General features: G+C 39.8%; 1 protein-coding gene across 1 annotated transcript; it reads right to left on the bottom strand.

The window, feature by feature from the left end:
- Positions 1-3,896: 3,896 nt before the first annotated feature.
- aqp3a (aquaporin 3a) lies at positions 3,897-9,187 on the bottom strand. The gene is made up of 6 exons (XM_013264600.3): positions 8,977-9,187; positions 5,807-5,933; positions 5,531-5,668; positions 5,252-5,367; positions 4,942-5,159; positions 3,897-4,849 (listed from the first exon to the last, which is right to left on the bottom strand). The coding sequence occupies exons 1-6, from the start codon at positions 9,082-9,084 to the stop codon at positions 4,639-4,641; spliced, it is 918 nt and encodes a 305-aa protein (XP_013120054.1). The 5' UTR covers positions 9,085-9,187; the 3' UTR covers positions 3,897-4,638.
- Between the last annotated feature and the right edge of the window lie 367 nt (positions 9,188-9,554).

Genomic DNA, 9,554 nt, shown 5'->3' on the forward strand with positions numbered 1-9,554 from the left:
TGCCACGACTGGTTGGGGTGAGAGATTAATAACAAGTATCATTCAATGCAGAGAAGTCTGCTAAGACATAGTGAGTGAGAAAGGTGACTGAAAAAGAAAATTCAATGCACCACGGGCATCCCCCAGCAGCCTACACCTATTGCAGCATAACTAAGGGAGGATTCAGGGTCACCTGATCCAGCCCCAACTAAAGAGCGAAGTGCTCTAATGGGGTGATGTGGTACTATAAGGTCATTAAGATAAGATGGGGCATGATTATTTAAGACCTTGTACAGTGTTATTGCAAAAGTATGAGCACCCTTGATAATTTTCATGATTTTCCTTCATAAATCATTGGTTGTTTGGATCAGCAATTTCATTTAAATATATCATATAGCAGATGAACACAATGATATTTGAGAAGGGAAACGATTTGACAGGTTTGATGGTTTCCGAGCATGGACAGCCTGCTTTAAGTCACACCATAGATTTTCAATAATATTCAGGTCTGGGGACTGAGATGGCCATTCCAGAACATTGTACTTGTTCCTCTGCATGAATGCCTTAGTAGATTTTGAGCAGTGCTTAGGGTCATTGTCTCGTTGAAATATCCAGCCCTGGCACAACTTCAACTTTGTCACTGATTCTTGAACATTGTTCTCAAGAATCTGCTGATATTGACTGGAATCCATGCGACCCTCAACTTTAACAAGATTCCCAGTACCTGCACTGGCCACACAGCCCCACAGCATGATGGAACCGCCACCACATTTTACTGTGGGCAGCAAGTGTTTCTCTTGGAATGCTGTGTTCTGTTTCCACCATGCGTATGGCCTCGTGTTATGCCCAAATAACTCAGTTTTAGTTTCATCAGTCCACAGCACCTTATTCCAAAATGAAGCTGGCTTGTGCAAATGTGCTTAATCATACCTCAAGCGACTGTGTTTGTGGCATGTGTGCAGAAAAGGCTTCTTCTGCATTACTCTGCCATACAGCATCTCCTTGTGCAAAGCAATGGCCTGGTAAATGGCCTGTATTTGTATAGTGCTTTACTAGTCCCTAAGGATCCCAAAGCGCTTTACATATCCAGTCATCCACCCATTCACACACTGGTGATGGCAAGCTACATTGTAGCCACAGCCACCCTGGGGCGCACTGACAGAGGTGAGGCTGCCGGACACTGGCGCCACTGGGCCCTCTGACCACCACCAGTAGGCAACGGGTGAAGTGTCTTGCCCAAGGACACAACGACCGAGACTGTCCAAGCTGGGGCTCGAACCGGCAACCTTCTGATTACAAGGCGAGCTCCCAACTCTTGAGCCACGATCGCCCAAAAGTGCGCTGAATAGTTTAACAATGCACAGTGACACCATCTGCAGGAAGATGATATTGCAGGTCTTTGGAGCTAGTGTGTGGTTTGACTATGACTGTTCTCACCATCCTTCGCCTCTGCTTATCTAAGATTTTCCTTGACCTGTCACTTCCGGCCTTAGCTAGAACTGTCCCTGCGGTCTTCCATTTCCTCACTATTTTCCTCACAGTGGAAACTGACAGCTGAAATCTCCGAGATAGCTTTTTGTATACTTCCCCTAAACCATGATGTTGAATAATCTTTGTTTTCAGGTCATTTGAGAGTTGTTTTAAGGCTCCCATGTAGCCACTCTCGAGAGAAGATGCAAAGAGGAGAAAAACTTGCAATTGGCCACCCTAAATACCCTTTCTCATGACTGGATTTACCTGTGTATGTAGGTCAAGGGTCAATGAGCTTACCAAACAAATTTTATGTTTCAATAATCAGTGCTAAAGGTATTCAAAACAATAAAACAACAAGGCTGCCCAAATTTATGCACCTGCCTAATTTAGTTTAAGTAAATTTTGCACACTTTCTGTAAATCCTATAAACTTCATTTCACTTCTCAAATATCATTGTGTTTGTCTGCTATATGATATATTTAAATGCAATTGCCTATCCAAACAGTCAATGATTTATGAAGGAAAAACATGTAAATTATCAGGGGTGCCCAAACTTTTGCATATCACTGTATGTGGGGAGCAGGATTTTGAATTCAATTCTGGATTTAACAGGGAGCCAATGAAGGGAAGCCAATATCAGAGAAATATTCTCTCTCTTTCTAGTCAGTGTCAGTACTCTTGCTGCATTTTGAATTAAATGAAGGCTTTTCAGGGAGTTTTTAGGACATGCTGATAATAATGAATTACAGTAGTCCAACCTAGAAGTAATAAATGCATAAACCAGTTTTTCAGCATCACACTGAGACAGGATATTTCTAACTCTAGAGATATTGCATAAATAGAAGAAAGCTGTCCTACATATTTGTTTAATATGTGCATTGAAGGACATGTCTTGGTCAAAAATGACTCCAAGGTTCCTCACAGCATTACTGGAGGCCAAGGTAATGCCATCCAGAGTATGAATCTGGTTAGATACCATATTTTGTAAGATTTTCAGGGCCGAGTACAATAACCTCAGTTTTATCTGAATTAAAAAGCAGAAAATCAGAGTTCATCCAGGTCTCTATGTCTCTAAGACATTCCTGCAGTTCAACTAATTGGTGTGTGTTATCTGGCTTCATCGTAAGATAAAGTTGGGTGTAAACTGCATAGCAGTGAAAATGTATGCTATGCCTTCTAATGATATTGCCTAAGGGAAGCATGTATAATATAAACAGAACTGGTCCTAGCACTGAACCCTGTGGAACTCCATAATTAACCTTAGTGTTTGAAGAGAGAAAATACAATCCTAAAGGCAGAAAAAGCACAAACAAGCACAAATTCTGCTGCTTGAGCAGCAACTGAGTTCGATTCCCTAATCCGGGTCTTAAATATTTTAATGTATATGGGTTGTGTGTCTGAGGTGGGGTTCATTTTGAATTGTTTTTATTTTATCAAGCATTATTTAACTTTTGTAGTTTTTGTTAACGAACGGTTGTTAGGTAAATTGTGAAAGGATTTTGTTAAGTTTAATGTATAATTTATCCTTTTTTGTGTATAACCCTGCTGATTTCATCCCTTTTGCATCCAGGCTGAGAGCTGAAGGTGGTGGAGGGTTTCCCAGCTGACTGTTATTACGTGCTGTGTGTGTGGTTGGTGCCAGATTCTCTTCGCAATTGAGTGCATGCTCACAAGTGTCTGGGGTGACCTATTTATCTTTTTTATTTGTTGAAATCGTCTCTCCGTCAAGTTGACCATCCTCAGTCCTGAACACCAACCCCCATTCCCGTTATGGTTGAATGTGTAGAGTTTTAAAAAAGTTCTCTTTGAGTAACGAATTTTAACTTTGAATTGTGAAATCACATCTCCTGCCTCATGTTAGTGGAACAAACCTGTGTACCTTACTGGTGTTTGTACTTATTTCTTTGGGTGAAATTCCAAAGGTGGCGTTGTTGGCAACTTTTGGTAGCCCTAGCTATAGTGAAAACAGTGAGTTTGTAGGGCAGTGCACTGAATTACTCTTTTATACCTTGCTCCCACACTTGTTCATTATTGTAAGATATATATTTAGTTTGTCAGTAGGGGATAGGTGCAATCTAGCCTGTCTGAGAAGTGAACCTTTATGTGTCATTTAAAGAAGACTTCAGCTTATTTTTATGACAATGTTTTGTACTTTTTATCTCATGTAATCATAGTATAGTCACTTTCAGAAATGAGAAGCACTTCTGACAAACAGGAAAAAGGAATATCAGGAGAGTAACATGAACCACAAAAAGGAGAACTTTACTGCAATCATTCAAAAGCATTTCCCCTCAACCTACATACAAAATTTAAAGAGTTACTGTCCAGTCTGGCGCCTAGTAAAGGACCAAAAAGATATTAAAAAAAACCAAAACCCACCCATCAATAGACACTGATGAACGCAGGCAATATGTTTCTATAAAATAAGACTTTTTTCACACTAGTTTCAAGCATGGAAATGGAATTTAATATCTTTAAATAACATTTATTTAGAAAATTTGGTCAAAAATGAAACACGTGTGGATATAAGAAAAAAGCAGATTTAGCTGCTTCAAGATTGTCTTTGTAAAGGGTAGAAAAATTATAGCCCTATAACCCTCGCCACAATCTCTCTACCCAAGATAACAGAGTCAGCAGTTTGCACAGGTATGATAATGTCACTGAGTGGCGCCTACATTAAGTGAAATGTACTATTTTCATTATATAGACAAGATAGCTAGACAAATGTTTAAACATGCTTATGTTTGATTGTTTTAAAATCCCATTGAAATGGGCTGAGAAAAGCACAGAACAGGATTTTTAAAAATATTTTAATCTAACTAAGTATATACAGAATATAAAGTATGTAAAACTCAATAAAAAGATTATCTAAAATTAAACTGGTGTAAAGCATACAATACTGTTAAGTCTGGTGTTGTAGATACTAAAATCTGAAAGTTCATGTCATAAAAGAATTAATGTAATTCTTTGCTTCTGAAATCGTATTTCAATTCACACACAGTCAGTTCTCTAAACTGTGACACATAAACATGCGACTGTACAGAAGGTAACTTGATATCTATCTGGGGAGAAGTCCCAACAGACACAATTGTTTGAGAACAATAGTTGTCTCAGGAAGTAAGTGATGGTGGGATAGTATGTATTTACAAGTGCATGTGTTTTTTTAAGTGACATTTCTCTAACGGACTAACACTCATTTCTTTCTTTCACAGCCTCTCTGGAGTTGTCTTTGGAAGTCACATTGGTGAGTCGGACAGTCTCCTGCTCTGTGCTCTCTTTTCTGTCACGTACTTCCCCTTCCATGTGGAAACCAACCATCAGCTGGTAGATCATTACACCAATGAGGGTACCAAGGAATGGAGCAAAAACAGGGACCAGGAACCAGCCTGGGCTAGCCCTGAACAGAGACAGAATAAGAGTTAGTAAGTGTTAGTAGGGATCACTGTAAAGGTAATATGAAGGAAAAGTAGTTAAAATCTGTCCACTTACGTGAAAACCTCACTCCCCCAACCAGCTATAGCGGTGAAAAGACGTGGTCCGAGGTCTCTGGCAGGATTGACTGCATAGCCAGAATTAAAGCCCATAGACAATCCAATGACCAGAACCACAAATCCCACAGTGAAGGCCTCCAGCCCTTGAGGGATGGGGTTGTTGTAAGGATCCACAATGGCCAGAATGCAAACTATCAGTGCTGCTGTGCCAATAATCTGTGTAGGAAAGGGAAATGTAAAAGGGAATCCCATCTATATTCTGTTCTTAAAATTTGTATATAAAACCAGTTTGCATTTCAAAAGACTACCTGATCAAAGAAACCATTGACAAGGGTGAGATGGGTTCCAGGATAAGTAGCAAAGATGCCAGCTGTGGCGTCAGGTCCAGTCACATTAAAACTTCCAGGATGGTCCCACAGGGCATCTAATGGGATCCAAATGATAAGATGGTTCATGTGTTTTTTTTTTAATTACTACTGTTGTTGCTGCTTAAATAATAAGATACGATAATTATATATATATTATATATTTATCTAATAATTATATAATAAGATAATTCTGACTCATCACTAGAAGTCTTCACTTACCATAGTACATGCCAAAAATAATAGCAGCACCAAAAAAAGCACCAATTGTCTGAAAGAGGAAGTACATGGGAAACTTTCTCCAGCGCTCTCTTCCAAGCAGACACAAGGCAAAAGTTACTGCTGGGTTGAGATGGCCGCCTGCAAATGCAAATGTTGACATTATGTCAGTGTGTGCAGTCCATAATCACACAAAATCACAGCCTTGCCTAAAGTAAAACAAAAAAAGCTCTAAATACATGTTACATAACATAAACATCAATAAATCAGTTTGCTTACCTGATATTTGGCCACAGACCAAGATGCCTAACGTAGCAGCAAAGCCGAAGGCAAAGTTGACAGTAAGGAACATACCATGAGAACCACCGCTCAACACCAACTGGGCCACAGAACCACAGCCAAACATCTGGAGAGAGAGTAGATTCAAGTTCAATTGGGTCCCAATAAATGAATCCACTAGTTTTTGGTTGTTTCTCTTGTAGAACAGTTAATATAATGAAAAATTCAACGTGTGTTTTTGTTTAAATGGGTCTATTTAAATTTGACTAAATGTTTTCTGTTCGTTTGTTGCATTGACTTTTGTTTGAAAGGAAGAAATCCTTTCCAATTGCTCTGAGAAATGCATTCTGCATATCAAGACTTTACAAAGTTTTGTGTACCACATCAACCATACTCAGCATCTCACAATATAAATATTGTACATTAGAGGCCCTGTTAGTCAATCAAGGTCAGATTAAAGAATGTGATCATTATTTGTGAGACCTGTAAAACAAAAACCCACTGAATGAGACCTGTTCTGAATTAAATCCATTGTTTTAATAAGGGCAGGCACGAGTAGACTACACCACATGTACAGAAAGGTCAGTATGTTGACCTTGATCGGAGGGGAACTGTCATTATTCCCAAGTGATTTATCTAAGAAGGGGGAAAAACAAGTCCTAATCCACTTGAAAAGAGGAAAAAGATGGTTTGGGAACGTTTTTCTTTATCAACAGCACCAGGGTGAGGTGTTCCGGGTATGTCCCACCGGGAGGAGGCCCGGGGGCAGACCAAGGACACGCTGGAGAGATTATATCCCTTGGCTGGCCTGGGAACGCCTTGATGTTCCCCTGGATAAGTTGGACGAGGTGGCTGGGGAGAGGGAGGTCTTGCCCCTCTGCTTAGGCTGGTGCCCCTTGCGACCTGGCCCCAGATAAGCGGAAGAAGATGGATGGATGACTGGATGGATAGATGGATGGAACAGCACCAAACAGCATCTGTCAAACTGTGTGTTCAGAGTACCTCGTGATTATATTTGTGCATATATCCATGAGTGTTCTTTGGATGTGCTTGTAAGTGTAGTATGTAAGCATCCATGCTTAGGCTTCTGTGCTCTAAGCCCCCTGAAGAGGATTCTTTTCACTGAGATCAGATGACATAGATGTTGAGGTTAGTCTGAGGGAACCGCCTTTAGAGGGACTGGCGCCTGAGGAGTGCTCATTATCACTGTGCTCAGTGTAAACTCTCCTCCTACGATGAGACCAGCCGTGCTGGAAAAATAGGATATAGCTGGGTCTTATGCTAGAATTGTGCTTAGCTGTTTTATTTTTAGGAGTGTGAACAAAGTCTTTTTGATACTTCTTAATGTCATAGGCACTGGATTACAAATGATCAGCCATTAGCTTGTGAGTGCCCATTTCCTGATTTAGATCGCATTCCACCAGAAAGGTCTCATTTAAATCTGATACTAAATTTGGACACAGGGAGAGCTACTTCCAGCTTGCATAAGCACTTCTATAAGTGCTCATATTCAGTGATTCTGTGCTCTTTTCACAAATTACAGTTACTTCATATGTTTCTGTCATAATGCAGCTTAACTGCAACCCAGCAACAAACATTCAAGTTGCTGATTCAGCATTTCATACATCTATAGTGCCAAATTTTAACACAGTCAGGGAGCTTATAAAAGAACTGCAGAGCAGTCAGCCAACTGAAACAGACACTTAGGATTTGTTTGGGAGTAAGAGGCCTGAAACTGGTCTCTGTGGGATCTTTTTAAAATCAGGATGAAGAGCCTTAGAGGAATTCCAACAGCTACTCTCCAGATGAAAGCACACTGCTTTTGAAGTGGAAAATGGATTCCACCTTCACATGGGTTTAGCACACCAGTTGCAGTGGCAACCAAAGACACAATCTGCTGCTGATGCTGCTGCTGCTAAATGGCTTCCAAGGTCAAAGCCAGTTTAGACTCAGTGAAGAGGCATTTAAGCACACTAAGTTACTCAGTCAGTTCATGACATATTTTAAATGCCTTTGACTAGAACTAATTTTTTCCATATGCAATGGTCAAGTTGTGAGCAAATCTACCATGAATTTCAGACAATATTAAAACACGCACAGCTGCACACACCCGGTGAGCCTGAGTTCATCTGGAGACAGTGAATATCACAAACAAAAATTAAGAAGAAAGAGGACAGACTTTTTACGCAAGACATTATTGCGTAAGAAAAATGTGGCACCTATTATTCTGCCACTGAACGTGTCCTGATGAATAACTTCACCACACCTTTGTGTCCTATCAGCAGTCACACCAAGAGTTACACCATAACAGGTCAAATATTTCTATTCTCCCGTAATGATTTAACATAGATCAATCCAAAGTGCTCAAAAGAAATGTAGATCATATTTATGTACATACAAGGGATATTTTAATCAGGGGTAGCCTGCTTTTGTGAGTTTATTATCAGGTTATTATCTGGTTTACAGATCACATTATGCTGCAAGATTAAACATGTTTAGTCATTAAAAGAATACGCTGCCTGCTAGGCTTTATCTTTTACTAGAATTTAAATTATTAACTGTAAAATCAATTTTATTCTTGGCATCATTTCAAAATAAACAACTTTTAATGGTATAGTCTGGAGTCTATATTTCTACAGCATATCTATATATTTCAGTTAGCAAGCAAAAGTTGTCCACCTCACAGTTATTGTTTCGATGCCTATTTGAACCTTTATGTTTGAGACAATGAAAGATAAAATTCTATTTTGTCTTTGGTCAGCCTCTGTCCTTAATACTGATTCTGAAAACAAAAACAACAATAACAAATGTGCTGTGCCTCATACTGAATTATCATCATTACTTTGCATGTATTAACTTCCATGTTCATGTGCACATATATAACTCCTTTTTATGTGAAGAAAGGGTGAGGTTGTGCCTCTAGGATCCTACACACACACACACACACACACACACACACACACACACACACACACACACACACACACACACACACACACACACATATATGTATATAACAGATGAGCAGGGGTCATTCATAATCAGAAAGCATTATTTAAAGGATGAATATTGTTTTAATGTTGTGTTGAGATTATACATGAATTCCATGCATACACGCACAGACACAGGTGCACACATTCTTGCGCTTCCACACACAAGCATGCACTTACCACAAGGATGAGAGTGCCAAGACACTCTGCCAGGGCTTGACGAAGCAGCAGGTTGCGGATCTGGAAGAAGCGGGACAGTTTATCCAGATAATGCTTTTGCCAGCCCATGTCTTCTTGTCACAGGTTGAAGAGACTGTGAGAAATGACACAAACACACACACAGAGTTGGTAGAATTTCCTGAGTGCCTGTGAAGCTGAGAGGACTGAGTTCCTCTTTTATAGCCAACGGCCTTGGATGGCCATTCTGAGCTTGGACCCACCCCTCTATAGCCCGCCTCTGTGCTAGCTTGGTTTTGTTACTGACCTGTTCACTCCCTCACCACCTGTCACGCACAAACACCCATACACACACACACACACTCTGTACACCTTTTTTTTTCTTCCTTAGGACATTTTTGCATTGTAAGGTAAATACTTTTATATGATACTTGTCAACACTTTACCCGCCTTTACAACCAAAAATAGTCTAACCAAATAAAATGTAGTTATATATTTAAACTTAAATGTATGTTTAAGTTTACTGATGATGTTTGTTCTCTGTCCCTCTGAATTGTGATTAGAAGTACTCACTGTATGAA

The sequence above is a fragment of the Oreochromis niloticus genome, linkage group LG12 (assembly GCF_001858045.2).
Source record: "Oreochromis niloticus isolate F11D_XX linkage group LG12, O_niloticus_UMD_NMBU, whole genome shotgun sequence".
In the NCBI taxonomy this organism is placed as follows: domain Eukaryota; kingdom Metazoa; phylum Chordata; class Actinopteri; order Cichliformes; family Cichlidae; genus Oreochromis; species Oreochromis niloticus.